The 20,735-nt window shown below is 47.0% G+C and overlaps 2 protein-coding genes across 6 annotated transcripts in view; both read right to left on the reverse strand.

Annotated features, from left to right (window-relative positions):
• The window catches only part of cox4i1 (cytochrome c oxidase subunit 4I1), a 117,860-nt gene that overhangs the window by 25,400 nt on the left and 71,725 nt on the right, over window positions 1–20,735 (reverse strand). The gene's annotated exons all lie outside the window — the stretch shown is intronic.
• Window positions 1–20,735, reverse strand: part of gse1b (Gse1 coiled-coil protein b) — a 166,644-nt gene that overhangs the window by 14,615 nt on the left and 131,294 nt on the right. For 3 of the 5 annotated variants that reach the window (XM_085762649.1, XM_085762666.1, XM_085762682.1), the window contains 2 exons: window positions 11,395–11,592; window positions 3,006–3,214 (listed from right to left, as the gene is read on the reverse strand). In XM_085762649.1, the coding sequence (XP_085618775.1) occupies window positions 3,006–3,214; window positions 11,395–11,592 (407 nt within the window). Of the gene's footprint in view, window positions 1–3,005; window positions 3,215–11,394; window positions 11,593–13,578; window positions 14,058–20,735 lie in introns of those variants that run through there. The other 2 variants (XM_085762674.1, XM_085762657.1) reach the window with 2 other exon arrangements.

The raw sequence follows: 20,735 nt of genomic DNA on the forward strand, positions 1-20,735 counted from the left end.
GCAGCACCCTAAACTCAGATACAGTAGCACCTTTGCCTCAAGCTCTGCCAACTTAACCTGCAAAACTTATCGGGCCACTGCACTGGAGAACAAGCATTTTTAGCCAGCATCGTTTAATTTACTTAAATGCTGTTCAATTCTGCCTACCTGTGGTAAATATTCTGAATCATGCATGAGTTTGTGCGTGACAAGGGCATGGTTTCATAATCATGGCAATGACTCAATAACTGTCAATTTGTGATCCCCAAACAGATTACCACAAAATTGAATCAACTGTTCCTTACCACCAAATTTCACAGAAATCTCATCAGAAGAGGATGGAGCAAAGACGCTTGTAAAACAACAAAGCATGGTGGCGCTACAGCAGTTTTGCAATCGACTGGCTTTCTGCTTCCTGCTTTTTAAAATTCACTGACATTTTCACAGAAAGCCGGTAAGTCTCTCTTGAATGGGCTGATCAACAAAAAGGACAGTGAAAAGCTGTTTGTAAATGACAATGTGTACTTTTATGCGATATAGCGACCATGAAGTGTGTGCATGTCTTTTTTGTCCCTTTGTGCATCCTTATGTGCATGTATGTGTGGATAGAGGCTTATAGAAAAACATGCAAAGGTGTGGGTGGAACAGGTCAGAACCTTGAAAAAGCACACACGCCACAAAGACAGAACCTTTCATTCCCATTAGAGAGGCATCTTAGTCACTCAGGCACCTACACATCCAACCAGCCATCCCATTTTGACCTTTCACCCCTCCAACAAACACAGCCTTCTATTCTCAAACACACACTATTCACTAGCAGCCTGCCATATACACACCACAGAGCACAAATACAAGCACTCAGACTCAAAGACACATCCATTAACAGCCATCTTCCCCTGTGTGAGCCAGGCCCCTGTAACCCCCAGTGAGGCTGGGAGACCCCGCGCATTGTAGAGCTCTCGTTTACGCCTCTCAGATGGAGCCATGAATCCAAATTGCCAATTAAAAAGCAATTACAGGCAGCAGCGGGAGCAGACTCCTGCAGTCATTAAAGCAAAATGCCAACGCACCAAGCCCCCCCTCCTTCGCTGCCTTGCCCATCACCCCCTCTGAAAGACAGGCTCATATCTCAGCTAGAGAGACACTAATCAACCCCTCTAACACACACAGAGCAGCACATGCACACATGCACACACAGCAACAGACAAGCATTTTTGGATGCGTTGATGGGATCAACAGAACAAATTGTGGTCTCTGTGTGTAACCATTTTCCTCTTTATTTCTAGTCTCCTTCTGCTCTTTAAAAGTTCATTCCTGGCTGTTTGCGTCCCATTGTCTTTGTCCCTCACATTCTATTTAAACACTATGCAATTCCTGTCAGAAGGAAAAACAACGAGTCCTAATAGTAGATATAGAAGGTAAAAGAAGCTGACAAGTGTAAAGGGCAAAGGTAAGGCAAGGTTAAAATGACCATCTTGCCTAATGCATTCTTCCTATGAAGCAATTAGTGACGTGAACAAAGCTTCAGACAGTGTCATCTTTGTTTAAGAGGAACATTATGACAGCGGGTATGTATGTGTGTCCTTTACAGCGCCGTGGCTCTTTTGTTATCACAGAGTTATATGTGCTCACTGAAGCGGCACCAGAGAAATAGAGGAGATACTATGACGCCAGCTTCTGTGATGCATCCCCCCGCTGTTGTCACCCCCGCCCCAACTTCTACCCCCTCTAACCCAACCTCTTGTCCACATCACCTTCCTTAACCCCCTCATTCTTCGGCTGGGTGGCCCCCGAGCTGCTGGAGGCACCGCAAACCCAGCGACATGACCTTTTCAATTTGAGCTTGACCTCTTACACTCACACACACACACACAACCGCCATGAACACAAATGCATGCACACACACCAACACACACATAGGATTAGCTTCCATAAACGTGGAAGGGGAGCAATGGGGGTTTCTGGCTCTTCATTCCCGCTGTTGCTCTTTTAAACTTGCCGTGCAAGAGGAATGGCAACCACGAGTGACATCATTGGGAGAGCTCCCTTGTCTCTTAAGCAGCTCCCAGTTTTGGTTGACCCTTGAACTACGGAGGGGTCAGTTCATGCGGGTTTGGGGGTGAGGGGGGGACAATAGCCTGAATGCTGCCACACATTGCTGGCTGGCTGACCTCCTCACTCGCCCTTTGCTATCCCCCTTCTCTCTGTCTCCGGGGAACCGTCAAAGTGTCTCGCAGAGTTTTCCGCGTGTTGCCGAGTGCCGTTCATAGCTGTGCGGTTGGCCTCAACCATTACCCCTGAGCTGAGATAAGAAGGCTTAAAGCAAGGCCATAATCCATAATCCACTCCTTATCAAAGCAAGCAGCTCTCCCTCTCTCTCCCACTACGTAACAGAGAGCGGGTGTTGGGGTGACGGAGCGGAGAATGCACTTGACTGCTTGAGTGAAGAGGGTGAGGGTGAGGCTGTGGGTGTGGAGAGGGCAAGAGGGTGGGGGTAAGGAGGCTAAAGGCTGGGCACTTGGGAGGGGCTTGTCCAAGGGCAAGAAGGCCAAGCAGGAGGGGGCGGGTGGGGGGCGGGCGGAGGGGCACAGATGTTAGCTGCCGTTGAGGCTGTCACCTCGACATCCCAGTGGCAGCTGGCATTGTTTAACGCATGGAGCCATGGGGGGTAAGGAGGGTGGGGGGTGGAGGGGGGTTTGGGGGAAGCATACATTCATAGATCCACTATGTCACTTGTACATATGTCAAGTGCTTAATGCCTTACTATTGGTTACACGCCAGCTACAAAATCCATTAATCCCTCGAGAGCCAGTCTGTGTGCATGTTTGTGCTCGCAGGCAAGCAAAAGAATGACAACATTTGCATGTTGCTAGAAAAATGACCAGATAAGAGACGGAAGGGAAAACACAAAGAGAGAAAATACACAGGAACAATCTGAGAGTTCAGAGAAAGCAGCTGAAAGAAGAAAAAAAAGGGGAAGTAAAAGAGAGGAAGATAAAGGTCAGAGGGAGTGGGTGTGGTTTTACCTGGCGTCCCTCGTTCCTCCAGAGGCCGTTGCTGGTCTTTGTCGGAGCAATGGTGACTACAGGTGGAGTGTTTGGCACGCTGTGGCCGGTTGGGGGGACCAGGACAGGCCCTGGACCAAGGGGACCCCTCTTGGGTGTACTCACTGGAGAGCTGTGGTTGGTGGCCGGGGAGGACACTGGAGAGGACTCACTGCTGATGGAGGACGCAGCTGGAGAGAGACACAGAGAAGGGACAGTGAGAAAAAAAGTAGGTGAAGGAGGGCAGAGTCTGTCTTTTGCTCTACCTGCAAAAGGATCACACAAGAACACTATGATCTTGTAGCGCCTTCAAAAGGGAATTTAAAAAAAAGGGTTTCAGCACTTTAACAGTAACAAATAACACACACACACACACACACACACACACACACACACACACACACAGGGCCAGATGGATGGCCCTAGGCTCCTATTATGAAGTGACAGTGATCAGGATGAGCAGCCCTGCGACAGCCACACAGCCTTGACATGCAGAACACACACACACCACAACAACACAGTGCTTGAGAGTGAACAACCATACTGAATGTATACTATACAGTCAGTGGAGCTTGCAGCCACACACAGAACCCCCCCCTTGATGCACACACACACACACACACACACACACACACACACACATACACAGCAGGTGGTGAAAAGCTGGCCCAATGAGCTTCTCTGCTGCGCTGTAGCTGTGCCACATTAACAAAGCCCTCCAGGGAAACCCTGTAGCGCAGGGTCACGGTCTGGTCACATGCCTCGCTTTCTGCACATCTCGCTTTCTCTCTCTTGTTCCAAAGCTCTCATGATATGCACACATTCACATGGGTATATTGCAAATTCATCCTTTCCAATCCATCTTCACAGGCTGCAGCAGCTCGCCTTTGCCCATCACCTGTGTCCACTGTCTCTTCCCCTCCGCCTATTTCATCCCTCTGCCTTCCCTTTCTTGCTTTATCTTTCCTTTGCCTCTCCCCTGGGCTTTAACCTGTGTGTTGTCTCTATGTTTCCCCTCATTTCTCCTCTCCTTCCCTCAGCCGGCCCCCCCCCCCCCCCCCCTCTTCTCTTGACAGTACAGTGTGCTGTGCGTCTCCTCTGCTCAGAGCGAACGCAGCATTACACAGTCAAACTGGGTCACAACCCTCTCAATGGGACACACACTTCAGTGCAGCAGCAAGGACAGCAGGAGGTGTGTGCTTATGTGCGTGCATGTGCAGGTAGTGTGCTTTTGTGCATCAGTGTGCTTACATACAGACCAAAAAAAAAAAAAAGGCAGCTGAAACCTCAGGCCAGTTTCAGGTCTACTTCCTCTCCAATTATCACCACAGATCTCCACCCAACCGCCATTTCTTTGCTGCTTTGGTTTCCATGGCGACGTGACCTAACAGACAACGTCCATGCATGTATGATAAGTGCGGTCAGTATATTGACTGATTTTAAAGAACTCGTTCTGACTAATACCACTAAATAACAGAAAGAATCAATAATGGCAGCGAGGCGACGGTCTAGAGGAAAATCTGAAAATCTATGTGCGAGGTGTGATAGGTGGTGATAGGAGCGGCGAGTAAAGGGTGGGGGGTGGAGTGGTGTTGGGTGGAGGGTGGCAACAAGCAAAAGATGTGTGAAGAAAGATGGTGATGATACATGTGAGGTGAGACATGACATGAAAAATGATAGGAGATCGGGAGTGATTGGGGAAAAAAAACAGCAGAGTGAGAGTGCAAAAGAGGTGCAGCAGAGGTGAAGTGAGAGAAGAGGAAAGCAGAGAGATAAGGGGTGCAGATGGGTGAGTGGGTGGTGGTGGGTGGTGGGGATGTGTGTGTGTGGGGGGGGGTATCTTGTCTGCACAATGGCAATTAGTGGCCTAATCCTCCCCCCTCACCTCAGAGAGCCATTACTCTCCCCCTGCAAGACTAGGCCAATCAATAGCAGCCCACTCAGCCTGGGGAATGGAGCTACACTTAATACAGCTCTAGTGTCACAGCCTATTCACTCACCACAAATACACATACACAGCTACACACACACACACACACACAACATGCATATACAAGGATGGGTGGAACAAGGAAGGGTGGAGGTAGAGAGGAGAGGAGAGGAGAGGAGAGGAGGGGAGAGGAGGGGCGGTGATCACAGTGATTCTCAACTGCTAAGCAACAGACCCCTACTCCATCTATTTCTCTCACCCCCTCTCTTCCCATCTCCTCCTCTTCCTCCTCATTTTCCGTGAAGAGGCAGAGCAGTCTGGAGAAGACGCAGGGCAGACTAAATAATTAAGAGAGAAGAAGAGAAGCAGTTGAGGGGAAGAAGGAAATAAAAGACACAAGGGTCGTCTACCAACAGCTTTCCTTCGCTCTCTCTGCAGCTCGCAGAATCTGTGTTCTTCTAAGAGTCCTGTACATGTATTGTAGATCACACAATAATACTAATATAAAACACACACAAACAGCTATTATCTATCTATTGTTCCCTCCTCTCTCTCTCTCTCATAACACCACATGCATCCACCACCCACCCGCCACCTCCTCATACACCCTAATTCCTTTTCCTTCTGTTCTTCAAACACAGAACCTGCCAACCAGACATACACCAGACCAGACTCAATGCACACTTTTCAAAACCACATTTACAACACTTACAGCTGCTACGGGCTCAGAGAGATGTCTGAGGGAGAGGTTACGTGTTTGAATTTGTACATCTATGTATATTTTTCTCTTATCTTTTCAGTTTAAACCACAAACCGTCATGTGTGTTCATAAGCCTCTTTCCTCTATCAAGCCTCCATCCCTCCTTCAAGATTTCCTCTTGTCCATTTTCAACCCTCTTGCTCCAATTTCCATACCCCCCCTCCCCTCATTGTGCCATCTGATAGGAGAAAAATCATATATGAGGCATTTGATTGGCACCAAGCTGGTGTCATCTTGGCCATATGCTCCTCCCCTTCCATCTATACAGAGAGAAGATGGCCACACAAGCTGTGGCCCTGCAGGGAGCTAGAGGAGGCATAGGAGGAGGAGGAGGAGGAGGAGGAGGAGTGAAGCAGAAGCCTTCATCCCCAGAGTCTAAAACAAGCTCATCAGCCTTCAACCTGCACTTCATTAGCTGTACTGATTGTCACTTGCTTGGTGTGTAGGGTGTGTGTGGTTTGGGTGATGGGGTCGGCAGAGGGGTGCAGAGAGAGGAAGAGGGAGGGAGAGAGAGAGAGAGAGAGAGAGAGAGAGAGAGAGAGAGAGAGAGAGAGAAGAACAGAGGAGGCAGAGACAGAGGGAACAGAAAAGAGAGAGAGAGTGCTGTCTCAGTCCCAAGCTGTGTGTGATTAATGTGAAGCTCCTTTCTCTATCGCCTCCTCTATTACCAGTCCCACTCTCCCAGACTGCCTCCACACTTGACCGCTCAAGCTAAGCCACACACACACATGCACACACACACACTCACAGCACACAGTAGCACCAACAAACAAACAAGCCAAGCTGTGGTCAGAGGCTGTGGCCAAGTATCTCTGCATAGATGTCACCTTTTACTTCAGCTACTGACCCAATCAAAAAGCCAAAACAAAAAAGTCACCACAGCTCTTCAGCAGGCTTCTTTCATTCAGTGGTGCAGCCCAGGAGCCGTAGAGGCGAATCCCACTGGATCACTAAGCCTTGACAGGAAGACATCACTACACAAAAATGTTTTAGTGTTGCCAGATAGCCCCTACCAACCCTCTACCACCACCACCTCCTCCTCCACCTTTGCCAAAACAGCCGAGCACAGCCAGCAGCAGCTCTGCCAGGCAGAAGGTGCTCTCCTCCACCCCGCCAACACACCCACCCAAACCCTGCCCCTCCTCCTCCTCCTCCTCGCCCCCCCTCCCTCCCAGCATGCATTACAACAACATCAGCACTTAATTAAACAGTCCATTTCACACCTGGTGTGCATAGCAGTGCCCAGCCAACCCTGCATCCATATGCCACCCCACCAGCACACACAAGCACAAGCCTCAACACGTGCACTCTAACAGACAGACACACACACACACACACACACCGCCACATTACAAACACACTGCAACCACTGATGCACACAAACACCACACACACCTGCTACTACAGTCTTGGCCATGCACTGACAACACAACACAAAGCCTGTAATCTGCATCACTGAATGGGGGGAGGGGAGAAGCACACAGTGTGTGTTGCTGTGCCAGCGAGGGAAAGGAAGACGGTACAAGATGGCGGATGGAAATGAGAGGAGCAAATCTCTGTGCCTTCTGCTGACTGTACAAACTGTATATTATGCTTAAATGCTGCTTCCCCACTGAGAGTCAGGAGAGGTGTAAGGTTGTTGTGTGTGAAGTGGGAGAGAGAGAGAGGGGGAAGCAAATGAGCTTGTTTGTGAGTGTTTCAGGGACAGTCACAGCCTGAAGGGTTTTGCCTTCAAGAAACACACACACAAACAGACACACACAGACACACACACACACACACTGAGCACAGCAAGGCTGTGTGAGCTCCAGGCAGGCTCCAGATGGAGGGGTCAGAGACACACTGCCCTGCTGTCCCAGCATGCTCTGGGCTCCCATAAACAAGGGGAGCCTCCGGCCACACGCATACACACACACACACAAACATACACACATAGAGATACACACAAGCTGACAAACACCTCAGGTTTTCACAAATCTACTAATTACTTCCGATTCCTCTTTTTTCCAGCCAATTCACTCCATCCATCTTGTACACCTTTATTCTCCCTCTCTTCATTCTCTCTCCAGGCAGCGTACTACAGTCGGTATGAACGCAGTCGTGAAATTCTGGTGGCGTGTTACGTGTCTGAGAGCGTGTGAGAAGAAGCAACCGAGAGGATTAAACCAGGATCTGCCTAATTAATCAGATATCAGCGGGCCTGTCTTTTTGAGGAAGTGTGTTATCTGCGTCTGTGCGCGGCGTGTGTTTGCTCACACATGTGAATGCTACGCGGAGTGTACATGGGATGGGTGTGTGTCCTTTACGCTGCTCTGATACTCATTATCCATCACCTCCCCACTTCAGTGCAGCACTCAGTACACAGAGCTATTCATTATACTCGCCACAGACAAGTGACGATGTATGTGTCTGTGTGTGTATGGCTGTGTGGGTGTGTATATAAACAGCAGCCGTGCTCAGGGTCTTAAATCAGTTCAGCAGCCGGTGGCGGTGATACTAGTGCTCAAACCTAACTAATTCCTCTCGGCCTTAGGACACTGAGTCATGGCACCTCATATATACTGCACTACTCACCTCAAAGCATCAACCAGAGGGTGAGAGAGACGCAGAGAAAGAGGGGTTGAGTCAAGGCAGCTAATGAAAGGACAGCAGGCTGCAGCATGCTAAGAAATCACGAGGCTTATACAGTTGCAAAAGCAACTGTTTGCATGTGTGGGGGTGTTTGGGTGTGTGTGTGTTGCCTATAAATACAGGCTCTGCAGACAGAGAGGTGACTGGAGCTCCAGGGGCCTCATGCCTCTCTCCCCACCCCAGAGCCGGCGCTTGTAACACGGGCAGAGTGGTGGCCCCCTTATTCCTGACGGCTGACTCACCCACAAATCACTGCCTACACCAGCCAGGCCACACAGTCAGCAGGCCTCAAACAATAACAAAAGGGCTTTTGTGTGCTTTTAATATAAAGGTGGTAGAGATTTATCAGACACGATCTAGTGTATGTATGACAAAGAGGCAGACGTGAGCTTCCTGCCTCGGTAGATCATGAATTACAAATAGAACAGAGCACAGCCATTCTTACCACACAATACAATGCTAAATAAAATAGGAGAATTATTAAAAACATGACCAGGAGGGCACGGCTTTTGTGTCCTCCAGCAGCAACTGATGTAAAAAAAAAAAAAAAAAAAAAGGGGGGGGGGATAAGTGACAGAAATAAGGAGGAAAATTCCAGTGGAAAAAGGGGAGACCTCAGTATGTTAAATTGAAAAGATGCGGGAGTCGACTCTGGAAGTGGCGCTTTCTTTTGGAAAGAGAAAGAGTGAAGAAGTAATAGGCCTGGCATGCATGGTTGAGGGAATGAAAAGAGATGAAGGGTAGAGGGATTGAGAGGGAGGTGAGGAGAGGCCAGGGCTGAGCTCTCCCTCTCTCTCGCTTTCTCTCTCTCTCTCGCCCTCTCTCTCTCTCTCTCTCTCTCTCTCGCTCACTCCCTCTCTCTCCGTGGGCAATAAATCATTTGCTTGGTTCTGGGTCCCAGGCTGCAGTGGGCTTGGGAACAAGGTGTCCAGGGAAAGACAGGAAGGAGGGGACCATCTGATTTAAGAGCCAGAGCAAGGGTGGACAGCTGGGGAAGCTGGGCCTCTCTGGAGCCAAGGCATATAGCCACACACACACACAGAAACACACAGACACACACACACATTCACACACACACACACACACACACACACATACACACACACACACATGTACACATCCTCATTAAATGCTCAAAATGAGAGTCTTCCTACTGAGACTCTCCTGTGTAGATTCTGCTTTGTATGTTTATGTATGTGTAATTAAGAGACACCGTGTAGCTACTTGCATGTATATCCGAGACCAATGTTGAATTTACTAAGCGTAAGAAGAAATCCATAAAACGAAAACATTTCTATAGATTTTTGAACAAGCATATCTCAGCCTGGCAGGGTTAAACTCAGATGATCAAACGTAACATTGGATGAGATGGTAACCAGTAATTCAACCACCTGATGCTTATTCAATATTCATACAATTGAAGGAAAAAGCTCTGAGGGGTGGGAATTCTGCTGCGAGTTTCACGTGTGTGTATGTGCACAGACAATGACAAGGAGGAATGTGTGACAGGAAATTGGCGAGCCACGAACACGAACACACACACACACACACATTGACAAGCACACCCATGCGTTCATGCACTCACACGCAGCACATTAAGTGGGTCAGCTAGAGTGGCTCCTCTTCGTCCCCGCATCTCCAGGGACACCAACTAATTCAATCCTGTGTGGATATCACTCCATTGCCATTAGCAGTTCTGCACTCAGCTACACACGCTGGCGATGGAACCTACATGTATTCACACACTAGACGACGGCCACACACACCGACACAAACGCACACCCAAAAACCCTAAATATACAGCCACACATGTTCAGCACACAGGAGGTACAGGTACGGGTTAGATCTGCTATTATGATTTTAAAAAATGTATGAGTGGATATAAAACCAAACTGCTATAAGTATACATTTTAAGAATCGGTTAAAATAAACCAAAATAAAATCCCAATGCACATACACATTAAAGGCCACAATAGGACTCACACAACCAGTATACGTCTATAAATTCAGACAGTCAAGCAGTGCAACATTAATATTTTTTTCCGTCAACATCCAAGTCATGTAAACTGGACATGCATGATTAAATGTTCACACTCCTGTCTTAAAATCATACATGGACTTGTGCCTCCTGTATTGAACCAGTTTTTTTTTTTAAATGGCATCAACATCCACACAGAGTGCAGCTAGAGGAGACTGTGTTGTCCTGTTTAGAAAAAGTACTTTAAGCCAGTCTGCATTTTCAGTCAGTAAAAGAAGTGGCTAATTAGTGTTCAAAGCTGTCAACATTAAATTTTAGTGCTTAATTTTTCTCAACATTTGCTGCTCTGCCTGTCGGTGCTTTCTGATGCCATCCGTCATGTTGTCTGTCAGTTTATTAATTGTCTAGTATCACTGTTTCTTGTTGTGCATGGCTTTTAATGTGTTTAGTGTCTATGTTCTGCTTGTTTGTGACCTGCTAGTTTGTTATTGTGTCTTGTGTAATAAATTGTTGATGTTGATGTTGCTGCTTAATGTTGCTTCTGTTTTGTCTGTAGCAACTGTCTGTTGTTTGACCTGAGTTTATGTTAGCTAGTTTATGTTAGCTTGTGTGTGTGTGTGTGTGTGTGTGTGTGTGTGTGTGTGTGTGTGTGTGTGTGTAAGTATGGGCTTTTGGATAGTTTTCTGCCTTTTAATCCTTATTCAGATTTAGCCTTCTAATCTTTTAATGTATTATGTTTATGTTTATAACTAAATCCTTTTATTCTCTTTTAGGGTGACTACTTAACATCAGTCCAGGGAGAACAGATGTAGCAAAGCCTTTTGGCTAATTCTGGCATGTTTACATTTGTTAAAATGTTTCATGAATGTGCATTGTCCATGATTATGAAACCTTTAAATAAATAAAATCAAATAAAATGTATGTAGTCAAAGTAGTATGATGCCACAGCCAAAAGATGCCATCATTTTTTTCTGTGGTGAAAACGAAATTTAGACCAGCTCAAATCATGAACTCCTGTGCGCAGATTTGACAAATTCTTGTGTCACATCCGTGCATTGCGGTGTGACTTTACCTCGAGGTTCTTCGGCCTGTTTTGCCAGTTTACGGAGGGCTGCAGCGAATCCAGAGTGAGCAGACTGGGCCGCCGGGCTTCCATTGGCTACAATAGAACCGTTGAGAGGTGACGGGGTGAGGGGGCTGACCGTCGCCGTGGTACGGGTCGCCGTGGAGATCATTCCTAACGATGGTGACTTTGGCTCATGGCTCATGCCTACAAAATGGACAAGAGTGGAAAAGAATGGGAGAGGTTTAATAACCAACGCTGCCCTCATCCCTCTATACAGACACACATATGTTCCACAAGAGACACGGAAAGACCAACGCAGACAAACATATGTGAGAAGAAAAAAAAAAAGAGTAAGGCTTAGCTGTTTCCTTAGATACAGGGATAGTCAGGGCAGAGTGTGGTGCTGGGTATCTGTTTGTGACAGCTGGGGTGGATGGGGATTGGTGAGCAGCAGAGGGGCTTTGGTTGTATAGCTTAGGGTCAGAGGTGAGGGGTTAGGAGAACGGGTCACCCTGTCTTGCTTTAAGAGCTCCAGTCTGGCTGTGGTGTCTGCCAGAGGTCCATGGTCACTGAGTTGACATTAAACCTCTACTGAGCATGCTCTAACTCTATCAGTGTGACAGTACTTACTACATTAATGCATTGGGTGCCCCCTCAACCACCCTTTCTTTTTGAAAATGTGACTCATGACTGGATTTTTCTCAATTTGAACAGTGAGTTTTAAATGAATTCTCACATTATTTAATCAAGGGATCAGAAACTCTGAGACCAGACAGCACAGACTCTCAGCTCAACAGTCTAAATAAACTGCTACGTTGTAAAACGACAATAACAGTAGCAAGATGTTTTATTTTTTTGTTGTTGTTTTTTTGTGTGTCATGTCCCTTCCCATCTTCAGATTTTTGTAAGAGCTCTGTGGTGGTTAGAGGGTGTGAAAGGGTGAGGAGGGTTGAGACGGCTGTCCATTTCCTTCCTGTGTGAATGTGTGTGGTGTGTGAGCGTGCATGTGTACGTGCGTGCCTATGTGTTGAAAGGCGACACCGTGTTGACAGCCCCTCGGTCAGTGGAATCCCTAAATGCCAGAAGGGCGCGTGATAGCCCTATGTGTCTGGGCAACACAGCCTCTCTCTCTCTCTCTCTCTCACACACACACACACACACACACACATACACATGCACTGAGAGTAGGTCAAAGGACAGCATAAGTTCAGATTGTGTGTGGTACAGGACAGGTATTAAGCATTACACCAAAACACACACACACACACACACACACACACACACACGCTGGCGTTTATGCAGAATCCTCCTTAAATCAGCATTCAAAGTAAACTGCCAGCCAACACAACAACAACAACAACAACAGCTTCAAAGACAAAGGCTGTCACTGAAATGAAAGCTGCTTTCTAACAGTATATCAACAGCACAATTAGATAAGTAGGAGTTATATCTGGGTTTACCCAAGAGTCTGAGAGGGCTATAAAAAGATCATGTTCCCTCCTGAGAAGCAGAGGCACAGCACCCCGTGTAAGTCTGTGTGTGTGTGTTTGTGTGCTTGTGTGTGTGTGTGTGTGTTTGAGTGGACACGCACAGCAGCAAGTCAGGCATGAGAGAGTGAATAACATTCCCAACACCTCTTGAGTTGTCCTGCCCGTAACCTCCCAGTTACCCAGTGCACTCCCAATGAACCCAGCACACAATTAATAATGGAAATCAACAATGACCACTGTCTGAGCAACACACACGGCGCCATTCAGAGACTGGCAAACAAGTTTAAAAAAAAAAAACTCATGCCAGCTGCCCGATCCTGTAACGTGACTTTGTCAAGACATTAGAGTACACTGCTCCTCCCTTTCTCTTTGGTCTAAGTCCGAAAAAAGTCAGAGAGGCGCAAAAAGAGATATAGAGGAAAACTTCTTGTGAAAACCAACGCACTACGGAGACGGAGGACGGTGTATTTAAAGTCTGTGTCAACCAAACACACAAAAACCACAGCGCTAACAGAGACATGTGCGAGAGTAACATAGTGAAAGAAGAAACAAGACAAGCACATAGCTTGACTAATAGACACACGCACGGGCATATATCCGGAGGTCTGGCACTGGTTAATGACCCACACCCCCGTACACACACAATCACACACACACACACACACCCCCATAGATTAAAAGCGTGGCCAAAGCTCCTTACTGCACAAAGGAGTGGAGCTGCCTGGATCCCCCATGGCTGCATCTTCACGTTGAGCCCAGCCCAGCACACACCGGCAGCCACCGACAGGACACACACCATCTTCCTGCTCCTCTCTTTCTCTCTCTCCCTCTCCTTCTCTCTCTCTCTCTCCTTCTATCTATCTCTCCTGTCTCCCATCCACCCTCTCTCCCTCTCTGCCTGCCTGCCCGCCTGTCTTCCTGTCTCTCGCGGTGCCGCTCACAAAGACCGTTTAGAGCTTATCTAACAAAGCAACACACCACACACGCTGCCTATCTCTCCCCTCCTTGCTCTAGCGCGCTCCCTCTCTCTCTCTCTCTCTCTCTCTAAGTGAGAAAACAGAAATTCTTAGCCTAGCAGCTGCTGCGATGTCACATGACCCCCCCCCCCCTTCCCTCCCTCCTCACACTCTCCCTTACTCCTCCTCCTCCTCCTCCCCTCTCAACCTATAATTCCTCAGCCATTTGTAGATAACAGACACAGGCATGCATGCCCTGCCAAGGCGAGCTGGAGGAGGGGGAGGGGAAGGCGAGGAGAGGAGAGGAGAGGAGCTGAGGAGGAGGGGAGGGTGCTCAGCCGGTCACCACATCTGACCCCATTGCTGGGGAGCGACAGGCAGGGTGTGTGTATGTGTGTATGCATGTATATAGATGGACAAGGAAGGGGGGGGGTCAAATATGTGAGGCACTCTTCCCTTCTTGAGACAGAAAGACAGAAAAAGAGAGATGAAGGAAAGACAGAAAGAGGACATGTCCTGGCCTGTGTCAAGCCCTACAGCATAAGAAAGAAAACCTTTTGTGTTGGAATATCTGCCGCGACTCAATTCATTTTTGCTTTATTAATATAATTGTTATGTAACTAATGAAAACGCTTGTCAAGAAACATTAAAGCACAAGAAAGAAAAAAAACACATCTGGGAGGCAAGGAGTAAAAGTAAAAGTAAAGAAATCCCTCCTCGCAAAACCATTAGCTTACCACACAAACAAGGAAGTCCTAGCAAAAAAAATGTGGACGTGCAAATTAACCTTCACAACATGCACACACACACACACACACACACGCAAATACACGCATTGCAATTACAAGGAGTTGTTATCAGGGTGGAGGAGACTGCTGCGTAATAGTGGTTGGGGGTGGAGGGCTCAGGAACAGGGCAACAGCGTGGGTTTGACTTCCCCTCTTTCTGTCCTGCTGTCATTGCAGGGGTGTGAATGACTCGTTTCTTTAGTCATTTCCTCCTTCCGTCACTTGTTACTCTTTTTTTTCTTTCTTTTTTTCAGAACAGCAAAGGAGCGAGTGAGCAAGCGCCATGAGAGGGAGAGATTATCTATTTTTTGTGGGGGTGTGGGGGTGGAGGGGGGTGGGGGAGCTGCACGGTGGCAAGTATTGTGCCAAAGGCCACCTCCTGACAAAGCTGCTCTCTGATGCTCAGGCCACAGTCCGACTCCCCTGAGAAAACACAGGACCACCACACTCTGCTCTGTTTTTGTGTCTCTCCTCTCCTCTCCTCCTTAGTATCCCATATCTCTCTGCCCTCCTCTGTGTCATACTCCCCTCTTATGTGTCATACTCCAAAAAATACAAGCTTTACAATGAAATGGCGAGACCCTATATCGGCAGATGAAAGCTGCTACAGAGAAAGAATGAGGAGTGGCGTGGACCCATTTGGCACCTATAGTAAGAAACAATTACCACTTCAAGGCACTGAAAATTAAAACACATACAATAGGATTAAGTGGAAATCAATGACGGCACTATGGCTATGTGGGCGTACATTATCTACAAGTGACAGCTTTCCTCTCTTATTTCCACAATTTCCTTCTACATCGGAAAAATACAAGTCAGGCGAGTCACAGCTCAGGTCATGATAAATAGAATGATCTAAGAAACCCAAGCTGAGTAATGTCTAATGAATTTCCAGATAATTGAGTCTGCCACCACCTTTTAACATCGCTCCAGTTGCAACACACTTGCTCAGCATTTGAAACCAGCTCTCTACCTCACATTCTTCAAACAACCAGCAGATGGCATTGTCTCCAAGCTAATCTGAGGGAGTCCTCCTTTAATGAGATGGCATATGCCACACTGTCATCTCATCCAGTGATACACAAAAATATATATTTTTTTGTAATTATGGAAAAAGTCTGCATCCACTTGTAACATTTAGAAACTTACTGCAAAGATCCAAAAGAGCTATGAATAAATGAGATCTTTTAGATCTCAAATGTTGGAACATTTTCTGCTGACAACCCAAGAGAGTCAGTTACACACCAAACTTCCTGATGTCGTTAACCCTTTGAATGCCGTTACGCCCTAAGGGAAAACAAAACAAAGCCCTGGAAAAAAAAAGAAAAGAAATAAAAACTGGAATGCAGATTACAACAAACCACATACAAACATGATCCTGCCCATACACAAGCACACAAGCACACAAGCACACACACACACACACACACACACACACACACACACACACAGAAAGCAGATTGACTGCTAAATGGCATACAGTAAACACAGTTTTAACACCCTGCTGGGAGTAAAGCCGATCACTAACTCCCATAGTCAAACAAACACACTGTCACACACAGTTCCACCCTTTTGCTGGTTGGAATGCAGATTACACTCTCTCTCCCTCTCTCTCTCACACACACACACACACACACGCTCGCGCACACGCATATAAAGTAAATCCTCTTGGCTCCTGTATGCCCCGGCCAGTGGGGAGATAATGCAGTGGCAGCTCTAGCGAGTGGTTAATCTTTAACCAGGATGGGATTTGCCTATCAGCTCGTTAAAACTAGCAGGGCAGTGCTACTGGCCCATCTATCTGATCCAACCTGGCACGGCCAAGTCCAAAAACAGCGTGGACTGGAACTGCATTGCCTACAGCTAACTGTGTGTCCATGCTTCTCTTCACTGAGGCAGCAGATGTCTCTTTTCCAGTGGCTTGGTATAGCACACTTCAGGCATGCCACAATATTGTGGTCCTGCTTAGGAACAGAGCCAAACCAGTCAGTGTCTGCCCTCAAATGAGCAATAAAAATGTCATTGCAATAAACTGGTTGGCTCAACATGTGTGGCCAGGCGGGCGACTACAGCACCAATTCTAAAAGTCTTGCTGGGCTTTGAATAGCACTTCTGAATACTTTTTGTAGTGCCTGTGCAAAAGTCTCGGTGGTTTGGTGTTTTGTTCCACTCCTACATTCCTGTTCTTACTTTCCTCTAACAAACAGCATCCTCGCTGTTTTCTGATAACGTCCTCTCAGATCTGCATTTGCTGTTACAAAACAAACATTTAATGCTGCTTCACATTTCACCAGCAGCCCACCAGAAGGCTTTTATTGTAAAACAAAACAAGTTAAGCAGAATTAGGATTACCAAACAACTGACTACTAAAACTGACCAATGTGACAGGATATGGGATTTTTTTTTTTACAGAGCTTCATAAAATACTAATGTAATGGTGAACATGATATTGTCATTGCAAGCTGGTTGATTGAGCTGCAGGTGTCATGTGTTCCTCCCAAACATGTCTTCAAAACAAGCAACACCTTTTTTTACCATGCCATCTTGTTGTGGGGAAACTCCCTCATTACTCAGATCAGGATCCAAGATCTCAGAGGACACATGTTCAACCATCCACTCTGCTGAAATGATTTAGAGTAAAGTGGCTCAACCTCTGATACAGGAGGCAGTAAAAGATGGCTTGATGAGTATGTGTCATCATGACATGCTACTGCACTCAAGATACACTAAGAGGGGAATGAAAAGGATGGCGGAGGGCGGGGGAGAAGTTCAGCATGAGGGAAACAGCTGAATGAAAACAGAAAGAAAAAAAAAAACAAGGATGCCCTCTAATAGCAGTGAGGCTGCACGGTGGATAAAACCAACCTACAGTAGCGAAACAGGATGTATATAGGCTATAACAGCCACTTTATCAACCTTCAACATTAAGTGAGCTTTTAAAAAAATGACAGCTAGTGTAACCGAGTAAATGACAGAAGGAAGCACAACTGTGTGACCGGCCAAAATCAACACGTGAAAAGAACAAAAGATGATCTCAGGTTGGTCGAGGAACCAAAAAATAAAGCAAAGACAGGTGATGTAAGAGAACAGGGACCTGACCTCACGAGTGTCTATAAATGCTGATGCACATGAAAAAAAAACTAAAATGATCTTGAACATACCTGCACACGCATTAACACACGCACAGTCGCACACACACACACACACACACAGCATCAAGGAGCAAAGCAGGATAAACCTGCTCTGGTAGTTCCTGGTTTGTTTGACTTTTGAGATGTCAGTGCAGTCTACCCTCAGGCACTATAGAATAGATGTCTGTGTGTGTGTGTCTATGCACATCAACGACCTCTTGTCGGCGCGCATGCGTCCCATCTCTTTTACTCCACACTAAAGAGAAAACCTTAATGTAAGAGAAATCCTAAAAGAGGGGCGCCATGGCTGCAGAACAGATGAATCAAAGGGAACAATTCCACAGGAGAACGACAGAGCAAAAAACACAAAAGGAGAGAAAAAGAAAAGAGAGACAAGGAGACAGAGAGCAAGAGATCAATGAAGATGCTGGAAGAGAGAGAGACAGTATTGCCTGTGTCTGAGCTGTCATTATACAGCAGGCCTCCATTATAGAGATACAGCAGAGTACATCTCCCTCTGACCTGGCTCGCTGGCACTGTCTTCAACACACACAAATACACACTCACAGACACACACACACAAACACACACAGACACACACAAACACACACAGACACACACACACACACCTCTGTGCAAAGAGCAAAGAGAGAAGCCTTCCTGCCTTTTTACCTTGTGTGGCTTTAAATGATACGGCTGTGTATATGAGTGTGCATGTGTGCGCACACCTTATTATTCATCCCTCACCTCCTACTTCTCTTCCTCTCTTCCACTTGCTCTCTGTTTTCACCCCCCCTCCCCTCCCTCCCACCCCCAACCTGCCTGCCAGCAGCTTGCAACAAAAACACTGAGATTTCAAAAGACCAGCCGGCATCTCTCTCCCTCTCTTCACCTTTCTCTCTTTCATTCTCCAACACACACACACACACACACACACACACACACACAGAGCCACAGAGAAACAGAGTGTGTCTTGAGGGAAGGCACGAGCTGAGATGATTTTCTCTCCTCTTCCCTGCATCCAACTCACCCACACCAACGGCGCCATTTCCTATGGCTGTTAATTACATAGTGACTGTGGTAGGGGTTGCTGGGGTTGCGTGTGTATGTCTCTGTGTGTGTGTGTATGTGTGTGTGTCATCTGGTGAGTGTGTGGCTGTGTTCTCTGAGACTCCAGTGTGGGCGTATGACAGAACAGTCTGGTTGTACACACACACACACACACACACACACACAAACAGACACACACACATACACACGTAAGTGCTTTCTGTCTGTGTCTCTGGCTCTTTGTGGTCTGTGCCCCAGGAGTCAAGCTGCTGTCTGCATGGCTGTGCCCTGTGTAGCCTCTTGCTGAAGGGGACACAGCCTTTGCAGCTTCCCCTGATGAGAGGGCCAGCTTCAGCCCCAGCCCAGCTGTTCGACTGGGAGAGAGGAGGCAGCTCTCACTCACCATCATCGTCATCATCATCATCATCGTCGGGCCTTGCCAACTCGAGTCTTTTTAAATCAACCTCACCTGCTGCTGCTGCATGGAGGCAGGAAAAAGTGGCAATGTGGTTCTTCCCAGCAAGTGAGGCAGATATAACCGATACCGCAGTTACTCACATTAACACAAAAAGAGGCAAATGCGTACAAAGGAAGACCTGCCACGGAGCTTATCACGGTCTCTGCACCTGTGATGCTCTTTGGTGTACTGTACCTTGAGCCACACGAACAGGTGCATACACGCATAAACATGGAGACGCACATGCGCACACACGTTAACACATACAGCCGGTGTGTCACATCCCACGGAGTAGGAAAAACTGTATTGTTTTGCACAATAAAGCTCTCAGTGCCTGGGGACATCACCGCATGAAACATATTTCAGTTATTATCGTCGTTCAATGGTCTCCCTCCTTCCCTCTTCATCTCTCACTCCATCCCATATCCCTCCACAAGCGTCCTCAGGAGATGAGTGCTGTTTTTGCCAGCTGCCCCTTAGGGATGTTACATGAATCGATACTTCGGTACCAAGTCGACATTGCCAAAATTCTGAAAATGTGACGGTACTTGTTTTTCTTCACTACCATGGGCCCTATAGATGCAGCAGCAAGCAGGTATTTGAATTGCGTTTCTTCCGGGACTGACAAGAGTAGTATATCAGAGTTCTTGTCAGACATGAAACTCGGTTTGAAATAATGGCAAATGTGGGATGGCAGCAGATCCAGGTGAAGTAACAGGTCTGGTCAGCTCTGTGATAGGGGGGGGGATCCACATCAGGTCTGCTCTATGGAGATATTTTGTATGTGAAATAGATCAGCAGGGGTAAGTTATGGACAACCAAAAGCCAGTATGTGAACAGTGAGACACAGAGCATTTGAAGGGAAAGGAGGGAAGTCCTCTAAGAAGACAGGTTTCCAAATCTGTGCACAGGATTCATGATGAGTGTGTTTACTATTGCGAATCGAATCGCGGATACGTCATTAGTATCAAGTCTGGTAGAACATACACTCCTCACTCCGTCCTCTGTTCAACCTCTCTCTCCCATCTATTCTCCCTTTCTCACTGTGAGGTACTGGGTTGTGGTTACCTAATTGGAACCCCAAATACTCTGCATGGATCTTGACTCCTAACCGACTCCACCACACACACACACACACACACGTGTGGGTCCAAAGCACCCACTTGACTTTCCATAGCAGGGTCGGGTTGTGGAGAGTTGCCCTGTTGTAATCTTGTAATTGGTGTAACCAGTGTGTGTTTTTGATTCAACATATCTGCGCGTAAATGTCTGAATGAGTGGACGTTGCACAGTCCAGCCATAAAAACATGATTTGTCTCGGCCACAGAGTTGAGACCTGCAGAGAGGTGCGGTGTCCTGAACAGATGTCTTTTTTTAATGTATTATTCAAAAACATTTTTGAGGGTCACACAGATTATTTTTTAATGGTTCTTGTGTTTCTGAAAATTCAATTTTCAGGGTAGGATTTCAAATCT

Source organism: Trachurus japonicus, chromosome 3 (genome assembly GCF_045865225.1).
Source record: "Trachurus japonicus isolate A0001 chromosome 3, Traja_1.0".
Classification (NCBI taxonomy): Eukaryota; Metazoa; Chordata; class Actinopteri; order Carangiformes; family Carangidae; genus Trachurus; species Trachurus japonicus.